Below are 20,766 nucleotides of genomic sequence, written 5' to 3'. Positions count from 1 at the left end.
CTCCTGTGTTTGTCATTCGCACAGGGTAGCGTTCCCGCCAACATTTGTTGAAACTTGTATCCTTGATCAGGAATGACATTTTGTCATTTCTGCAAATGAACAAAATTCCTCTGTTGAAGAACTTGAAGTTTAAACAAAGCCAAAATTGCTCAATGCCATTAATAGGGCCCAGGCTGAGCTTTCATGCTGAAATAGCAACAATTCAGGGGAAAAAGGCAGTAGGTTAAGAAAGCAGCCAGGAGGCCCCAGAAGGGTGTAAATGATGCAAATCTCTGTTCTCCCAGTCAGCACCTTGTTCCAATTCTTTTCTATTTCTTCTCTGGTTCTTTTTTTCATGTACTTATTTTCTGCTAGGGTAAACTCCATTTGGATCCAGGAAGGTATAAGCATTCTTACCATGTTTGTGGTGAAGGATACAAGTGACCTCTTACAGCGTGGGCCAGGTATGTGCTTAGCTGATGCTCAAATTCTGCCAGGTTTTCTCCAGAGCAGAAATAACTGGATAACGAGCATAGGCTCCTTTCTTCTATTACTAAATTTCTTGTTCCAGGAAAGCATCCACTGATTTCTCCATGACTTCTGCTAAATAATGAATTCGTACAGCTTGCGGAACAGGGTCTTCAAGAGGGGGAACAACTGTATTCGTACCGTTGTTCCTAATAAATACCTGTGGCTGTGATACTGTCTGGTTGTGGAAGCTAAACAAGTGTGAGGTCAGTTGAAGTGTCCTCATGTGAATGTCCACTGTGACCTTGACAAACTGAGTACAAACCTTGGCAAAAGCAGACCCCCAACACAGGCTGAATTTTAAATAACCTCGTTGTTGCTTTGGGGCTGATGGACAGGAATGGCAAAATACATTTCTGATGGAGAAGCCTAAATTTTCCTTCTAAAAATGAAGCTAATACTATGGACCCCAGGTTTATATCTATCTTCTGCACTTCAGCTACTCTCTTAGCTGTTTTATAAACCCTCTGGTTTATATCTGTGGTATAATCCATGTTGCAGCTGGGAAAGTGCCTGAATCCTGGTCCAGATATAGTGTATAGAATAACTGCAAGTAACACTCCGAGGCACAGAATTTTTTTCTGCAGTGAACTGATGGTCAGGTCCAATGCATACAGTTGTTGCACACAAATATATATGTACACACACACATGCATGTAAGTAGGTATAAATACATAGAAATATATTTATGCATGTGTCTGTGGCTAGGTACGTGGTCTGCCCATCTTCTTGAAAGCACTGGCTTCCACTTAAGGGTGGCATTCTGACAAAGCGTAATTATTTTGTTATAGAGAATCAGGTCATGGTTGCATGAGAAGGGAAATAAACCCAAAAGCTACTCCTCCTCCTCCTCCCTTCCCCCAGCAAGGAGATTTTCAGGTTTGAGGCTTCCGACAGGAGGAAGTCGTTAGGAGTCGTCTTCCAGGCAGATCCCATATCCGTGCCTGGCCAGCCGGTGAGCAGGCTCACAGCTCAACTCAGCGGCACATCCAAGGAATTTTGTCAGCCTCACTTCAGGCAGCAAAGAGGCAAGGAAACACCTGGGCCTTCTGCCAGCCCCCGTGTTTCAGTCCAGCCTCATCTGGGACATGCCCATCAAACACACCAGGCAGAAACAGCACAGAGGAGCGGATCTGAGCCCCGCCATGGCCCCCACAGCTCCATGGTACCCTACGTCTGAGCCAGCTGTGCAGAAACCCCAGGCTGGAGAGAAAAAGCTTTATTTTTCACCCTGCTCAAGCAGGCCTAGGTCAGCATGCAACGTGTAGAACTGGGATGTCACAGGGTCACCCTTCCAGCACTCACACTATTTTAAGGACTTGATCAGTGTGGAAACACTCACTACTAGTAACAAAGACATTTTAACCGACCTTTCAATTTGTTTTTCTCAGTGACTACAGGGATGTTATTTTGCCTTAGTGATTCTGTGCACTCAGTATGACTTTTTAATCAATTTCAGGTGCATCAAAATAGCCTATTCCATTCTGGAATAAGAGACTCCTTCCTGGTTTTAGAGGGTTTTTTTCTTGGTCAGTGCATACCTTTCAGAAATGCAGTAAGTAACATGAGTGAATCCTCCTGCCTGTGAGCCCAAAGCTCTCATTCAGCTGTAGATCTGCACTGTAATAAACTGATTTTGGTTGGTTTGGGTTTTTTCCCCCCTTCAGTTTTGCCTTTAGGCTTGCTCTCAAGCTCCATAGATTTAGCGACTCACCTAAGAAGTCTGCTAGGGGAGCTCACAGATTTTTATTGCAGTGAAGAGTTGTGATATTTTCAAAAAAACCTGATCTATATACAATCATCTGTGCCTGTGTATCCAGAAGAGTCCTCTTTTGGCAAGAAAGAGTACAACGGAAACCCAACAGTTGGTATTAGAAATAATTCAGTCCAAGCTGACCTGACAAAGAATCAAACTGTTAACCCAACAGCTCTTCATCAGTCTACATAGACCAGATTGATGACCCCAGGCAAGGACAATCACTCACACTTCATTTCCTAAGGATTATAGAGGCATCTCTTAATAGTGAGTCATTTATTGTCCAAAAATTATGGGTAGCCCAAGTAGCAGGCAACCCGCCACAAGACTGTCAAAGGCTGGCCAGAACAGAACATTACTAGTTTTGAACATCCCCCCAGAAAGGCCAGTAATCAGCCGCAAACCGCTGTGTTTTGTGACTGGTGTCTGTAAGCGATGGCAGGTTTTGCTCCCTTCCTGCTTCTGCTCGGCTTTGGACCTGGTGGGAGCCGGGAGCTGCTGCACACAGTGCACTGCTGCTGCTAAATCTCACTCCATGCTGTGTTTGGTGGCATTTTTCCTCCTAGTAAGACAGCAGCTCCTACTGCACACGCAGTATCCCTCAGCACACCTGACTTCCAGCCGGGAAGGAAATCCACAACCCTGTGTATCATTTTGCAGAAGCTGCTCATTTGTGCCCTAATCTGATCTCTCTCTTCATCATTTCCAGACTAAGTCATGCACAGGCAACTTGATTGCTATAGCTCAGTGGAATGAGCTATATAAATGAAATGCCCCATTATCTGTTGCAGCACTAGCTAAACTAGCCGGCTGCAACAAGGCTTTTACTGCCCCACATCAGCCCTCTCATGCCTTGGCACCACCATCAGTCTCACACAAGGTTTCAAAGGTTCATCTACTGTCCATGCTGTTTCTCCATCCTCTTCAGGCCAGTCCACACTGCTTCTTCTCTCTGCTACATCTGGAGTCTTTCTTCCTCAGGCTCCTCTTCCAGACAACCTCTCCTCATCCAGGCCCCTTCTCCTCCCAGGGCCTTTCCTGCATCCTGGGGCACTCTCTCTCCTCCCTCTGTTTCTTCCAGGTCTCTCTTCATCCAGAACTCCCCTTCCATACCCCTTAGAGCTATTTAACTACTTAGCAGGAACCAGCCACAGCTGCACCTTATCCACACCAGCCAACCCACCACCCCTGAAGCCAGCCCACAGCTGTATATTATCAATGTTAATTAACCCAGCTTCATTCCTCCATAATTCCTCTACAGTTATCTTTTTTTCCTTTATCATGCATCATTCTGGTCATTCTTTAAAAGGAAGAAATCTTCTATATGTATCTTCAATGATGAGAAAGGCTCCTTGTTCTTTCTTGGTCTCCCACATACACAGTCATTTGTCTGTCGCGCATTCACACAGTCATCTCTCCTCTCTCTCTTGCATGTCCTTAGACCATCCTGGAGGTCCTGCTTTCTTATGTGTACTTTGGTACACAAAACACAATCAGGACAAAAGACTTGCACATCCTAATTAGCTTGGCTGATTTTGACTTGGTCTGGAGAGCCTTAAAACCTGAAAAGGCATTGAATATCAACCATGTGGCACTTCATACAACAAGGGAATATTTGTTTTCCTAGGTGAGCTACCCAGTACCAGCAGGCCTGACCTGCCTGCCCATGGGGTGAATGGAGCTGCAAGAAAACACTCTACTTTCCCAAGAACAGGCACAGGTTATCTTTTCTTTTAACCTTCCAGTTTGTTTCCCCTACTTGTTTGTTTGGGTTGTTTTACCCTCTACCCATTTGAGGTGTGTTTCTGGTTCAATGCCCCTGTAAAGGCCAGAGGAATTAGTGCTGCTGAAAGAAATCCAGTACTGAATTGCCCTTGTGCTGTCCCGACTTTGTTACGGCTTCAGTTCATTAAAACCAAGAGACGGGCAGCTGGAAGAGAGAGAGACCAGCTAGAGGGGGGCACTCGGGGCTGGACTGTGGTGAGTCTTCTTTAGGGGCCAGACCTGTTTTCTTTTGAAAAGAACATGATGAAAAACTCACAGCTGTGAGATGGCAGGCTGAGTAGGCAATGACATATTCCAGGCAACCTGGAGAAAGAGTGATAGATGCTCCATGCCCTAAGTTTCCTAAGTGTCTCCTCTCCGATTCCCACCGGCACTGCAGCTCAAGCTGCAGATGGGCACGTTGCATCCCTGCCTCACTTCCCCAGTTCCCTGTGCTCTGCTGGCTTATTCCTCCACACACCTCCCGGTCCTCTGATGTCCCTGAAAAGGGACCTCAGCAGGTCCCATTGCTGCTGTGGTGGGCTGCCTGCAGCTCCTCTCGGCTGTGGGCATACCTGAGGGCCCATGGGCAAGAGCGTTTCTCTAGGTGGGATCCAGCTGTCATGCGTTTGTCACCTCTGTCCCAAGCAGACGGACAAGGCACCGCAGGATGAAGGCTGCAGTAGGGGAGAGATGGTACCTTCCCAAAGACTGCAAGACAGAGACACAGACAGCTGAAAAAAGGGGGGAGGTGAGATCAGACCCTCAGTTTGTCTCATTTTCTCAGAAAACTGAGATCTTTAGAAAGCTAAGTTTTGCTCAGCTGTTAAAAATCAAACGTCCCAGGTCCCTCTGCTCTGCTTAAGCAAAATTACCAGAAGATCTAAAATAGGAATAGAGTCCTTGAGGCATGGTAGCAATAGAGTGACTTTCCCTATCAGTTCTCTAAAAGCTTGCTGTTGCTACACCAGTAATTGCAACAAGGGAGATGATCATTGTAACAGATTGTCCTATTTTTAACAACACACCAGGACTGAAATTTTTCTCCCTTCTCTATTCTCAGCTGTTATTCCTCTTTCCTTCTCTTCACGTTTAACCATTTCATTGCTGCAAAAGGGTGAAAAGACTAGCTAAAGAATACAGGGGAAACAAATGACATAGGGAAAGGTCCTGAATGAAAAAGCCTTGTTTCTTCCATTTCAACAGAAAATAAATAAAAAAAAAAATGTTTTGAAAATCAGACTCTGGACCACTTTTTTTTATTATTTCCCGAAGAATCCAGTACCTAATAAAAAGTATTTTGTTCGAAAATCATGCACCAGTTTAACAAACCACTGAAAATGAGTTCTGTACCTTGTAAACATATATCTGCTAAACAACATACATTGTGAATACTCAATGTGACTGAATAATCTGGGATTTGGAGGGAAACACACCAAAATTCCTTTGAAGTTATTTCTGTCTGGTGTGTCAGAGTTTACTAAGCTGTTTCCTAGGCTCTTGGTCAAACAACAGCAGCAATCATATAAAATATAATTAAAAATAGCTACTTATTAGGAAGAACAGATGGTGCATTCATATGCTACAAACTTGCAAAATTTTAGCAACCTCGAGTATCAAGTTCTTGAGTTGTAACATTTGCACTGGTAACTTGGTTGGCAAATCAGAAGAAAACACTTTCAGATTACTGCAGAACTGTAAAAGAGGCGAGTGCTGACACATGAAATAAAATGCATCTATTTTTATGTCAAGTCCCGATAACAGTACATTTTTTTCATTTTCAAATATAAAGAGAAGAAGAATTCAGATCTTTCCAGACTTGGCCAAGGCACCTGATTCACAATGGAAAATATTTTTATGTCTTATGTCAGCATTACTTTGTTCCAAATTAAGGGCTGTGGTACTGAAATCTTTCTTTTATGATAATGTCCATTTCTCACCAGTTCTCTCTTTCCCATAATAGCATCGTGTGTTGGAGATGCAACACAGGAGCATTTCAGTTTGCTCAGCTTTGTACATCAGTTTTCATCTACGTCTGAATGCAAAATTACATAATGAAATAGATCTTTTGTGATGCAACCCAGTGAAACCCTGGAGGAAGAATGCAACCTTGAAACTGAATTTCCCAAATAAATTAGTCTGAATAAGACTTTTAAACTGAAATATTACCAGAAAATTGGTTATATATATCGAAGGTGTCACCGCAAGCATTTAAGGGACAAGGCTGAAGACTCACATTTCCCTTTCAATTTAACTGGCTATCCCTGTTACTAGTTAATATCTGGAACTGAATGGCAAACTGTTATGTATGAGTATGTTATATTCATGTTAGCAAAAGTTAAGTTCTTGAAAGATAAATCCATCAGCGAATCAGAGAAGCATCCACATGGGAGAAGTGCTGGCATTTACTTAGACAAGTAGGGAAGGGTCGGTATCAGCAGCTGGAAAAGAGTGACACAAACTCCGAGCAATCGTGCACTTCACTGGGAGCTATGAACGGTGGGGCTGGGGCTGTCTAGCTCTCCCCATGACTCTGCAGCCCAGTTCAATGAATTCCTGAAGCCCCTATGAAAAGTCGTGCCCGATACTTTTTGGCACAGGCTGCAGTCTCACTGAAGTCATTGTGACTTGAAGAGTACCACAGGGGTGGGGCTTGCGTAAGACACCGCAGACTTTGCACCTCTGGCTTTCAGCTAATCTTTAATTGTCTACCAGAGGGGGTAGGACCAGGCATTACTCTGAACCTCAAAAGAAATCTGCTTCCTGCAAGATTTCCAGACAGATATATTTTCTGTGTAATCTGATGCTTTAGTCCCATTATTTACAGCCAGCTTATATCTCTAGTACCTTGGACTTCTCATTAACACCTCCTCTGGTGTCTCAGTGTGTGACTTCCACACCCTTCCTGTCTACCTTTCTCTTCTGCTCTTTCCCATAGTTGTAAACATTTCAGAAATTGGGTTGGTTGGACATGAATACTGACCATGGTTTTTATCCCTCTAACCACCTTCTGCTGCTTTTAGTGTTAATGTCACCGCTCCCCTGGGAGGTGCCAGAAGGCGATGCCTGACCACGAAACTCACTTCCAGCAAGTGCCATCCTTACTGTCATTCCTCATTCAAGCCTACAGGTATCGCCTCAACCTTTTCAACAACATCCACCCGCGAGTAACATGGCTCCCTGTACCTCAGCGGAGCTCTTTGTGTCATTGCAATGCTGCGAAACACAAACACCAGTCTCTGTGAACTTGAGGGCAGCATGTCTACCAGGTAAACTGCTCATTAAACAAACAGTAGATAAGCTAAGCTTGCTTTATCTTTGCAGCTGCAGTCAGGTCTCTGGATTAAGAGACAAGTCAATAAAAGTTTATGTGCACTTGTTCCTAAGAGCACAAGAGGTAGACTGTTGTCCTCTCCTTTGTTTTCATCAGCAGTGAAAGGTCAAGATCAATTTACAAGTTATCTGTACCTTGATCATCTCATCCAGTGATGAGAAAAACAGTATTTCAGCTTATCCAAAGTAATAGTAGACACACATGTCACATTTGATTGGCTGTGAATATGAGAGACCTGAGAATGCTTTTTGCCAATACAATAGGTTTTTGCAGCAGCTAGCAGTACCCTCTGCTGTCAAACATTAATGAGAAATCAATTCAAATCAAGGTGGTTCCATCTCACAGCTTTGTTCTCTATCTTCGTCACAGAAAGTTACTTCAGATTTCACTGAGCACCCACCTCACTCAAAGCTAGCATCGTTGGTCACTGATGTCACCTAGATCTTCCAGGGCAGAGTGTAGTGGGGCTGGACCTGCTCAGTCCTCATGTTTGATGGCACTTGGGAAACTTCAGGTGGCCCATTCTGGCCTTGACTTTGTCACTAGCCAAACTTACACGGAGAAACAGGGTTTAAACTAGTTCAGTCAAGGAATGCCGGTGCGGTCTAAACGATCTGTCTTTCTGACAGTAGTCACACATGGCATGTGTTCACAAGGTTCCTCCAGATTGGGAGTGAGTGCTGTGAGAACTGATCTTCAGCGAGGTCCTGGCATGTGCCTCAATACTATTGAAAGCAACAGCTTCAGTGTTGTTTCTACATCCTTTCTAACCACACTGAAATTACTTATTTCCAGCAATGTTATTTGAACTGCTTCTTTTAATTATCATACTCTTCCCCTTTTTTCAGGGCAGAAGATTTCACAATGAGAGATTCTCCTGGAAGAGTACGATATAAATAACATCTCCTGGGTGTGACAAGTTCTCCAAATAGCTGACTAAGTCAGAAAAAAAGCATGAAGAAGTTGTTTGCTTTTTTTTTTTTTTTTAAACTTTTTCTTTCAGTATGATAATCAAAACTATTCATCTCTTCCCCTGGAGCCAGCCCAGCTGTGTGAGGGTGGCAGACCAGGCTGCAGGAGCTTGCCTCACTCAACATTTCACGGGAACCAGATTCTCTCCAGCCTAGCTGCCCTCCTGCTTCTTTCTTCCCTCTGTCTTGTTGCCTCCTCAGGATGTCCTAGAGTTAACTCAAGGTAATTAAGCCTGTCCTCGAAACCCAGTTGAAGAAGATGAGCTTCTCCTGCCAAGAGCTTCCGATTTTCTTCGCTGTACCTTCAGCTTATTGCAGAGCTGTTATATAGCGCATCTTGCTCTTGCTTGCCTCTTGGAACATATTGGAAGATTATGATTTCTCTGTGGGAAAACAATTGATAATAGCTGCCCTGCTATTCTTCTGTGGGAAATCCACATTACCCTTAAGAAAATTAGATACTGAATACAGTGGGCCCCAAAAAGATTTCCATCTGTTTAATATGGTTGCATCCCTCAAATGCTACTTCATGAAGGTAAGGTGGATGTGGTCCTGACTTCATCTCTGTGCCTGCCATCCCTCCATAGGCTCCTTCACAAGGTTAAGGGAGAAAGCCAGATGCTTCCAGAGGAAAGGTCCTCTCAGTTCAGGTGCATCAGTGAGATATGTAAATTAGGTAGGATTAAACTAGGCAGTCTTTTCCTACTGCCTCTCCACGTTCCCAGTAGATCCTTCCTGCACATTTACCACACTGTCCTATTTCTGGCCTCTCCATACCAACCTGTCTTCCTGGCCCGTGCCCACCTCTTTTATAATATGCACAGGGCATAATGCCTTGGAAGCTATCTCATTTCCTTGGAGAAGATCCCCTAAACTCTTTCCACTTAACCATTTCTCCTAAAATCAGGCTGGCTGTACCTCTCCTTTGCTCCACCACCATGGCTTGCTTAGTGGACGCTAACTAATCTGAAAATGTGTCTGCTTCTACACCCTTCACTCAGCTAGGAGACATACTGGTACTTCAGGGTGAAGCATCCTGAGAATAAATTGTTCAGTATTGAATTGCCACTAAATTAATACCAGGCTGAGGGCTTAGAGCCGATCCCCCCGCTCTGCTCCTCGTGATGCATTCTCATTGTGCTCCCTGCCTGGGAAGGCAGCTTCTTGTTGGGAGTTTCATGGGACCCTTGGGGTCAGAAAGTGACATGCAACAAAAGGCTGTACAGACTGTGTCTCTTCAGTCTCACTTTGCTCTTGCATTGTTCCTACCTCTGTCCTGTTGTCTCTTGGATACGTAGCTCCCCAGAGTGCACAGTGATTCAGGCTGTCCTCCAGACCTCGGTTCAGAAGCCATATTTTGGGGGTAGTCCTTTTTTCTTCTGGGGCAGGCAACTGACACAAGCTTCCTTTCAGTTTGCTGCATGAGCTGGTGATGCGAAGTCATCCCCAAACCCTATTCCTCTTCACAAAAAGTTTCAGTTCTCCCTCCAGTGGGAGGCTGCACATTGCATCTAACTCCATTCAACATTAAGTAAGGAACTTTTTCATGTTTATTTCCCAGTCCTAAGGGCTTCTTGTGGCCTGAAGAAAAAAACCTCCCTATGGATCACCTGCACACTAGGTGTGATCAGTACCCAGGCTGAAGGTCTGGATAACTTCCAGGGTTGGTAAGTCAGTGAAGAACTGGGCTGGAGAAGGGCAGGATCTCACTGTATAAGCCACGTGTGTCCATGTGCCATTTCCTTCACACAGTAACAGCCCATTAGTTAATGACGTCTCCCTTATTTCTCCATAATGGACGCTATGATTTAAATCCAAGCGCTCCACAGTCTGGAGGACACCAGAGGGGAATTTCACCCTTAGGGAGCACCTTTTCTGCCCATGGTGAGGACAAGCCTCGGTGGCCAGGCCCCAGGTCGCTTTGGAGTAACCATACTGAACAGCATTACAAAACCTTACATTTATCTACAAGCTTTCAGGAAAGAATGGAAAGTGAAGCATCAGTCAGCACCTCCTGTTGTTCCAGGCTCATGCATGCACTCGGGTTGTGGTGTTCTGTTTTTCTAACGGGCTCTCTCTCATTGGAATAATCAGGCAGAGGAAAAGTGATCATACTGAAAGACAAGATTGCGTGCAAATAAGGTTTCCAGATGTGAGGCAGGTCCATGGTTGCTAGGCTGTGTTTTCAAAGCTTGGTGACTGGTAACAACGTCAGGTCCAAGCCCGCAAACTTTGTTCCCAGGAGTAAGCCAGGCCCTGCTGGAGTGCTCTTGTTTTGTTATCACAACTGGAAAATGAGCAAACACCAGCAAGAGCAGGCCAAGGACTTTCCTTCAAATCCAAGCACAATTATTGTACTGTTCTTCTAAAATGTCCTTTGCTTCTGATGGCCCAGGGAAAACGGGGTCCCAGATGACCCCGGTGGTGGTGCTGACACTCCCTGTGAGCTGGGCTGCTGGAAGCCAGGTTCTCATAACCCTGGGTACTGAGCAGTGAGCACCCCCCTTTCTGCCTCCTATTCAAAAATGACAGGCGTTCCTGCAAAGGGGCCCACCAGAATTCAGCCAAATTTTCCTTCCAGTTGGAACGAAGCATTGCTCCTCTCTCTGCATGGCCACCGCTGGTGACAGCCATCATCCCTCTCACACCTGCAGTCCTCAGAGGAGCATCTTGCTCAGTGAAGACCTGTTGCATGGGAGGACGACTTCTGCTCTGGTGCTGCCTCTTGCTAGAGGTCCAGCAAGCTCCCATCATTGATGCTGTGCTGGCTTGTGAGAGCTGAGGACACAACTCTCCTCGATCACATCTTAAGTATCCTTCTATACTTAGGTATAATTTTTCCACACACACAAAAAAAAAAAAAAAAAAAAAAAAAAAAAGGTAGAGAGAAAGGAAGTCATCAGATGACTGTGTAAGAAAAACATGACCTCTGGAGTATCCTAACCGCTCTGTAAAGGGGTCTGTTGTAAAAGAGCAAGTAACCTGCTCAAACAGCCCCAGGATGAGGTTTCCTTGGGTTCTCCATCATGTGGTGGTCATGATATGCTCTTGCAATACAGGTCTAGGACCAAATTCTGCACATGAGGTTGTACCCATGGGGTACAGTACCCATAGGGAATCTGTTTGGCTAAATATTGTCTTGTTCCTTCAGATCAACAAAGACAAGTTCACACTAAAAAAGCCTGGAAAATACAATCATTGCTGGGTGGGGTGGACTCCAGCCACTTACAGCCATATGCAGATGAAGCCATAGCAGAAGCTTGTAGCCCAGCTCCTGGCGCTCTGCTGTGCTGTAATGACATGCCCAGAGGTGAAGGAGGTGTGTGCCGGCAGATCGCAGTGAGCTCTGCCTCTGGGAGAGGCAGCATGTCCCCAGGAACAGACTGGCTGGGCTCCCAGTAAAGGCTGGACACTGGAAGCTATGAATGGGATTTCTGTTCTACTTTACCCTGAAGATGCTGCCATTCCCCATGATGCTGCTTATCATCCAAACTTTTCCCGCCTTGCCTTTCTGCCCTTCTTTTCGGCAATTTTCTCTTGCGGGATGGACAGACCATCCCAAGTGGCTGAGGGTGAGATCCAGAGGCTGTCCTGCATCCTGCTTGATGTTCATCTGGGCTGGCCTGCTTTTCAGGTGGTCTCTCTCTCTCCCTCCTTACCAAGACTCACTCCTGCAGCAATGCCTGACTTTTTTTGGCCAGGGTGCTGGGAACAGACGGAAATGAGTATTTGCAGGCACTTTGAACTGTCTCCTGAATAAAAAGGAGAAAACTAAAGGATCCCCAGACTGCAGGGATTATTGGTTTTATAACGATTTCAATAGCTCCATCAGCGGTGGCATGTAAAAGGAGCTCATCATTTATAAATTGACTGTTCCAGGGATCAAAGGCCTGTCAGGGCAACAATTAGTTCTGGTAATTTATCAGCTGTTTAAGCTTGTCAGGTGGAGAGAGAAGGGCAGTTCTGCATCAGCTACCCTGCAAAGTTGTTACTGTAGCCAGAGCCAGGTAGGATGTGCAGGTCAGTCATTTGCTAAATATTTCATGTCCTCCAATGTTTTGTCAGTCTTTCCGATACCTGATCCAATGTGGTTAGGCTGTCAGGTGAAAAGGAGGCATCTCTTAGCACACTAATGTCACCCAAGCCATAGGTTCTTTGTCTCGTTAACAATGCCCCTGTCAAATCCCTGCTGAGCAGCTAAATGAACTGGAATGCAGCAAAAAGAAGGGGAAAAAAATAAAAACCCAAACCCAACCGCCCAACCAAAACCTGTGGTCTGTTTTTAATTAGCCTATAAACCATTCAGAGCTCTCCAACTGTGCTGTCCGGAGAGAGAAAACTGATGGCAAATACACTCTCTCCTTGTAGACCTCATAGTAAAAAAATCCGTGTAAACAATATGAGCTTATTTGAACAGATGAGAAGCCTGGGCAAAAGCAACTGTTCTGCATAACAGTGCCTGGACAGAGCGCTGTGAACAGCAGCACCCTTGGCGATGCGTCCTTTGCAAAGGCACCTACAGAATTCGGCTATCCTGCCCAGAGCTCTCCTCACTGGGGATAAAAAAGACAGCCATTGAGGCAGAGAGCCCCTTGAGTCCAGAACTCTCTGGCAAAATATGTCGTACAACATCAGGAGGACCTTTGTTACATTATGTTCCATTGCATTACATGTGTGCATGCTGCCACGCTTACAAGTACACGTGCAGAGATGGTGAATGCTTCAAGTTTCCCGCGGTGAACTCTGTTGAACACACTCTTTGCAGGACCTGATAATGTAGTTATACAGTCACTTACACTTTTATTAGAATGGTATCTTTCTTATTTGCTATGTGGCTGGACTCAATTCTGCACTTCCCTACACTGACAGCTCTTTTTTGCAACTCTTTTTCAAACCTGCTTTCCATGTATAAAACACAGGTTTAATTAATTTGTAATGTGGACCACCAAAAAGTTTCCAGTGGAAGTGCAAACTTTTCCAGGAATTTCACATATGCAGGTTGTTGTAAAGCACATATGAACTTGCATCCCTTAATCACGTTTCATGGCTTTTCAGATGTTCACAGATCACAGGCTGAAAAAAAGGCTGTGATCACAGCTTCATACAGCAGCAGCTCATAAAAGCTGTGTTTGGTCACAGGAATGGCACAGAAACACTTTGAGAGAAGAAAAATATAGGAGCGGGGAAGGAAAGGCTGTCGTTTGCTTAGAAAGCTGACCCCTGTGCATACATAGACATTTATAGAAATGTTTATGGAGATAAATAATTACTCAGCAGAAAGCGGTTAGTTCAAAGAATAAATTTTTACGGTACAGTAATAGCCAGCCAACTTTCTGACTTGCCTGGAGGGTCAACAGCAGAACCAGCGATCCGTAAGGCATTGCCAATTCAGGGCAAAGGACGGCACTCACAGGAGCTTCCCTCTTCAGCCAGGTGAAAGACATCCTTGAGCTTATGATGAAGGAGACTCAGGGTGAATTAAACTTAAATGAACAGCCTCGATACACATTGTTTGGAAGCCACTGGAAAGCACACCGCTGCAAAGCGTCCAGCTGGATGAGTGCTGGGAATGATGTAATCGTTTGCAGAGATCCAGGAGGAAAAAGAGCAGGCCAAGTCCTCAGGAAAAGCCTAAGATTTTAGAAAGATAGAAGTAAAGTTTCTGGGGAAATGATGAAAAGATTCTTCTTATGAATACACGGAAGAAATGTGGATCTCTGTAGATGTATGTGGATTTCACAGTCACATACTATTGCTGCAGGGCTGATACACTGGAAAACCTGATGAAATCCGCAGTGTTCCTCCAAACTCACCTGAATGATGCCAGTTTAGTCCACCCATAGGGAAACTGGGATGAGTGGAGAGCCCTCCCAACTGAGATGCTTTCTCAGAAAAATCTGCTATAAGATACTGATAAACCACGTGGGGTCACTTTGAGACGACAGGTCTCCGATGAGCAGCTGCCATCGTGGCAGCACCTGGGGTGAGCCCACAGCCACGTGGGGACCATGGTTTATGTTTCCAGGGGACAAAGCAGGGCTGCTGGTGTGGCTTGTGACTTGCAGCCATCCTCTCCCCCGTCCCTTGAGGAGCATGCCTGCAGCATGCAGGGTAGGCTCTGTGCAGCCCAGCAATGATTGCTCTTTTCAGCAGCATGGGTTCTTGGTCGCCTTGCCATATAATGAAGCCAGCTGCCTGATGGATGTGCTGGTCAGCCTGTGTGCAAGAAAGAAATGTCTCCCCTGAGGTCAGATGAGATGTATAGTCATGAGGGAAGAACCCAGACAGCATTCTCAAGGCACCTTTCCTGCAGATAATAGGGTTCTTGGTTTGTGCTTGCTTGTGCTACTGGAGGAATGCTCACCTAAAGCGGATGAGCAAGTTCAGGGTATGAGAAAGTACAGGAAAAGTCCTTGCTCCCTCGAGGAGGCAGTTTGGTCCTGCAAAGCTCCCAGCATCTTGGATCCTTCAAAGCTTCCAGGCAGTCTGTGCACATTTACATGCCCACATTTTCATGAGCAGCTGATGGCCACACAGTTTAACTCTTCGCAGGGCTGAGCTTTTCTGGTTAAATAAATCACTTTTAAGAGATCCCAGCTACTTGGAAATGCTTCCACAGGCAAATAAACAACTTAAAGACCTGGATGTTTCTGATAAGAATACGACAGGCACCATTTGCGCAATTTTTCTGTCCCCTCTAGTTTGATGAATTTGTGATATTCAAAGTTTTAGTCTGTGAATATCATTGCTTTATACTCCTGTTAGAAATCAGAGAGGATGAAAATAAGAAGCAGAATTAAAACAGACCTCTTGCAACCATGGGACTGAAAGGAAGACAAGAAAGATGTCAAGAGGAGAAGCTCTGGTCCATCAAACCATTCAGTGCATGTGGCTACCTTTGCACAAGAATTCCTTAGGGCATCAGCTAATTTTTCATGATAGGCACTTCACCAAGTGCTTGGCTGAATTGTGTCTGGGAGAAAGAGACGGAGAAAAAAGAAGAAAATGTAAATCCAATACATAAGACCAAAATGCAGTGCTGCTTTCTCCTTGCCAGACTAGAGGTTGGATTTGTTTCTAGTGACTGGCATATTACATACATTTTTCCTCTAGCTAGAAAAAAGTTAGGTCTAGGGTTGTTGTTTTTTTTAAAAAAAAAAATTATTTCTTGAGGGGGAAAACCACAGCAACAACAGTGCGGGCTTGAATTACAGTTGGTGAACTCAAATCATTTCTGCAGCCCCCAAAATAGCTGGAGAGGTCAATGAAACCGCAAACTCCACAGGGCTCATCCATTTCTGAATGCAGCTTTCTTGAGCCAGAGGCAAACTGTCCCATTGCTTACCAAAGTGATATTTATCTAATTTGTTAACAGAAAATGCTTGCAGGAGGAAAAAAAAAAAAAAACAACAACAAAAAAACCCCAACCCAACCCAGACCAAGAGCAGCAAGAGCTGCTGGAGCCCTGTGCTAGCATCAGCAAAGCAGTGTCCATCTGCTCCCCCAATCCCCTGCCCCGTGCTGGTATCAGAAAGAACAAAACCTTTCTGTGTCAAATTTTGGTCTCCTTTTCACTGGCAGAAAGGATGCCTCAAAAGCTGAGGGAATTGTTGGCTGACCGACTGACCCAGTGGACTTCAGGCAGAACTCAGGTCTCCTTGACCTGATCAGAGCAGTCCCGGGCACACCGCTAAGACATACCAACCGATTGTTTAATCATATTGAGAAATAGCAAAATAGGCTTCCCTATCATTTTTCACCTAGCTCAGATTTGATCGGGAGATAGAAAATAAAGAAAGACACGAACACCCATTCCGGCTAAGTTTCCAAAATGTCGTTTGCACGATGTTTACCTCGGGAAAAACGATCCTGCTGCTATCTTTGTACTTTATCTGTGGCTCTCTGTCTCTTCACATACTTACACTCACCATCACAGCTTCCAAGCATTCTCCTCTAATTAATCAAAAACTCTGTCCTTTTGTTTCCTAGGTCACAAAGGAAGAACAGTAAATTAAATAAAGATATTGGCCGAGCACGGAAGCTGGATTTCTAACCAAGGAACCTAATAATAGCACCGTGATGCAGGCAAAGTCAAAATTGATATAGTTTTATATACACAGAGGCAAACAGTTAAGCGTGAAGAAAGTAAACATCAGATAGGATTCAAACAGCGGTTTATCCAGCTCAGTCTGTGTTTGTAAATATAGAAGCCTGTTGTGGTGGCTAAATTTATCCTAATGTAAGGAAATATGAACAAAGAGGCTGGTATTTGGTAACTTCTATAGGCAACATTAGGACATCCTGCGTGAATTATTTTGGGGTGGTTCGTGATAACATGGTGCAGATTAGCATTGCCATTTCTGGAAAAAAATTAAGTCAGAATTACGTAGATAAGATGCAAAGAATTTCAGTAGCATTGTAGTATTTTCCTGACTTGAAGCCTGACTCATATGTCGAAGCTTTGTTTTATTGTAAACCTTGTTTTGATAGATAGTCAAAACACCCTTTAACCAGAGAAAATAAAAATAAACCAGCTGAGCAAGAAAGAATTACACACAGCATTGAATCAAAATAAGTATGGCATGCTTGATTTCCGAGAGGAATAGTTGTTTTTTCCTGCAAAATTTTTGCTAATTCAGAAATGGCCATCCTGAGCCCAGGAAAAATCAGAGGAGGGAAATGCAATTTGGTAACAGCCTGGGAATGGGGCATTTCCCTGCTCTTGATCCTAGCTGGAATTTCCATACATCAGGTGTATTTTAGGACCATTAGATTATGGCCATGCTGGAAGGTGGTGGCCCTCTTCTCTAGGTGCTTCCCTTTGTCCTTCTCAAATTTCATCCTGGATTAGAAGAACCTTTCACTTGGAAACAGATCACAGTCACAAAAGATTTTACTTTTTAAGAGAAAAAGTGCGATTAGTTCTAGTTGGAAGAACGAGAGCCCTAACTCCGCAGCCTTGCTTCTGCAGTCACCACAATGTTTCCGTTGGCTTCAGGTAGAATATTTTTTTTGCTCAGGTCGTTTATTATAAGTAAGAATGTACTTTTACACGGCTCTTTTTTCAGTGCCATCAATCCGAGCACATGCCATGCCTCTCCTTTCACCCCGGGCTCTGGCCTGAGTGGTTGAATCTCTTTCTGCCATGGAGCTCACTTTGAGAAGGGGCAAACCTCTGGGGCAGACCCTGGTGCTTGCACATGAGCCAGCCTTCAGATAAAATGCTTCATGTTCCCTTTTGCTTATTCAGAGACAAACAGACTGTTAAATTCTGGTTTTCGGTCCAGCTCATTAATGCAAACCAGGGTAACCTACAGTTTATGCTTCTATGCCAGAAGGTAAATAGTGCAGGAGCAGGGGCAGGGATGCATCCCCCCCCGGCTCCGTCGCGTGCAGCCAGACCCCTGATACAGGCTGGGCACCATGAAACAGCTTTGGCCACTCTTCCCAAAGCCTGCAAGCCCCTGGCATCGGGGCATCTCACCTTCTTTGTGCTCTTTGTGTTGCTGCTTGGGCTCAGTGCTCTTACTTCACCTTGCATGGCTCTGGGGACGTGCCTTCCCAAAAGGCTGGTGGGTGCCCTTCGCCACCCAAAACTGCAGCGTGAGCAAGCAGCGGGGTCAGTTTACAGAGAAGGAAAGGAGGAAGAAAGCCAGCTTTCGAGTCCAGGCATGAGCAGAGTAAACCCTAGAAGGAACAGGTTTATTTTTAGGATGGTCTCTCAAGAATCCTTTAAATGCTGGCCAGGAATTTGGGCTACTAAATCTCACACACAGCACCATTTAGCCTGGCCACCTACAAAATCCAGATAGCCAGCCTTGATAATGGCACAGGCGCTGCTGCGGCACTCCTCTGCTCTCAGCATCACTCCTCTCCTCTGGCTTTTTCCTGGGAGCGATAAGAGGAGCAACTGGGATGGGGATGCCAATGCGCAGCCCCTTCCCTAGCAGGGGGACCCCACACCACTCGCTCCCCTGCTGTGCAGGCTGGGTGAGCGCCTCGACTGCTTGCTTGTTTATTTTCCCTGCCAAAGGCAACTACTGGTAGGGGAAGAAATGGAAGACCAGGGAGCGTTAGTGAGGTCTCTTCACACCTGACAGGGGTCACTGCTCCATGCGCATCCTGAGCAGTGAGCATGGGTGATGCAGAGATCAAAGGGTGGCTCTAGGGGCTGCATCCTGCCCTGCAGAAGCACAGGGGCTCCTGGTTCCTTCCCCCTGCCTGGGCCAGGCTGCCAGCACAGCCATCTCTTCGCTGAATTACTGCTCCAAAACACAGCAGAACAGCATGAAGGAAACACAATATGGGCTTTATCCAACCTTAGGGTGTTTGAGAATGAAAAATGCTGCAGACAAATGAATACTGACAAGAAATGCAGAACAACTTCAGAAATTTTTAACGATGACTGCTGTCAGTGTTTGTAAGTGTCACACACCTTATACTGTATTTGTAAAAGTTTGCTTTTTTAAAAAAACCCCAAACCACTCAGTTTTATCCATGGTCTAACTCTTGTGCATTTTTTCCCTATAGTGTCAGAGATAGTTAAATCCGTTTATTTGCTTTGCTTTAAGTATCTTTCCAGCTATAACCACTCTAGGCCAGTGTCTGAAGACATGCAAAGTGTGACTATTGCTCTAGCTCTTTCCTGGGCTTGGGCCAGGCTCCATTGAGGTCTCCCTCTTTAGCTTGCATGGGCTGGGCTGAGGCTTTCAGGATAGCATGGTAATAAGTAACATAACACTGCCTGGTGCAATGTAGTCCACAAAGCATCCACCGTGTGCATTTTCTCCTCTAGTTCATCTCTATCCAACCCCTTATTTGCCATATTTTAACGGTACAGTAAATCCACCATTAGAATTTGCACTGTTGGATGCAAACCACATCAGCTATGTGAGAGTGCTGCTCCAGCATAAATTCATTTGGCCAATTCAAATTTTGCCATGAAGTTTTAATGAGCAAGCCTGAAGCTAGAGCAAGTATTATCTGTTGTCTCACACCTGGCACAAACTTTCTGTGTTGTGATTTGGCTGATCAGACAGAAAGGCAAGCAAGTGCACATGCTTCATCTAGGTCAGCTCTGTACGTGGGGCTATCTACCTCCATGATCATGGAGCCACAGCCTACAGAAAAGCGGAGCATATGAAAAACAAGCCAGTACAGTAATTAAAAATATTTATTTCTGAAGATATTTACCTCAATAGGCATAAAGCATTTCCCAATTTCATACAGAAATACATAAGACATGCATAGACCAATATGGCCTACTTTAATGGGTATTCAACATGGTAAATATAATGAAGAACTTGTGTGAATATAAATACAAAACAAAAAAAAAGCACATAAGATTCAACCTTTCAGCAAATTCAACAACGTGAATAAATTCACTGCTATAAACATTCACCCAATATTAGCCTTTTGACATAATTCAAAACAACCCTTTGTCTCGATGTACAAGGCACTGAATAAATCTCACAACAGCCTCTGGTTCACCCCCACTTCAGTGCATTTTTGGTGGCATGTAAGACACAACAATTTCTATTATTAGAGCTTCACTTAGCCAAATATCCTTGTTATGGGAAACCTAGTAGTGTCCTCTAACTTTTATTTTCTGTTGAAGAGTCCTTTGGTATCCAAACACAAAGGACATTGACTATGCAAACAACCACAATGTCTAACCCACATTCAGATAACTCTGGTTGTACAACTAAACTAGGAATCTGAAAAAAGGCAAAGGGTTGCAGCTGATTAGTAAAGGCAATAACAAGGTGTAAAAATACTCTAGCAGGAGTGCAACAAACAGTACGCGAGGTAGACGTGTATATATGCAGTAAGTCCTGATAAAAGTAGCACTGTGGCTTTTTCATTTTTGCATTTTAATCAGAAGGTACAGTTTTTCGCTTTGAAGTTTGTCCACTCAGATCTTGCTTTCTGTCCTTTCTAAGCACATCTGTGAGGTCTTCCTTGCAAGACGCTTTTGATGTAGACCCTGAAAGCTGCTCAACTGATGGGTAACATTCCAGAAGCAATATTTAAGTGTTTCCTCAGAAAGATGGCTTTTCATGTATGTTACTCCTGATTCCCCTTCATCCCCTCTATCCATCCATCTGAACTCCAAAATGATGAAATCCTTTCCTTTTATACCTCCAAATGCAGGACTTCCTTAGTGTTTTGCTCTGCTGTGCAAACACTTGGACAGAGAGGCCCTTCGCCATCGTGGAATGTTAGAAGTCAAGAGAGAGTTTTGGTGACGCTTTGTCAGCAAGTGTGATGAGAAAGATTTGGAAAGATCTTCCCACTAGGATGCTTTCAGGCTTTCCCAAATGCTTTGCCTTTTGTTCGCCCTGTTATGTTTCAGCTTCCGCCCTTTCTGGAGCTCAGCCTTCAGCTTTGCGATACTGAAGGAAGCTTTGATACTGTTCCCAATGGCTTCCAGC

At 44.6% G+C, this 20,766-nt stretch overlaps 1 protein-coding gene across 1 annotated transcript in view; it reads right to left on the bottom strand.

The window, feature by feature from the left end:
- Window positions 1-20,766, bottom strand: part of EDN1 (endothelin 1) — a 97,635-nt gene that overhangs the window by 47,710 nt on the left and 29,159 nt on the right. The window contains exon 6 of the mRNA XM_080380501.1: window positions 1-20,766. This exon is cut by the window's left edge and continues 47,710 nt beyond it. Within this exon, the coding sequence (XP_080236627.1) occupies window positions 20,628-20,766 (139 nt within the window). The 3' untranslated portion in view covers window positions 1-20,627.

This window comes from Falco punctatus (genome assembly GCF_963210335.1).
Source record: "Falco punctatus genome assembly, chromosome: 3".
Lineage (NCBI taxonomy): Eukaryota > Metazoa > Chordata > Aves > Falconiformes > Falconidae > Falco > Falco punctatus.
The sequence above is the reverse complement of the archived record's forward strand: the minus strand, read 5'-3'. Positions and strand labels throughout refer to the sequence as shown.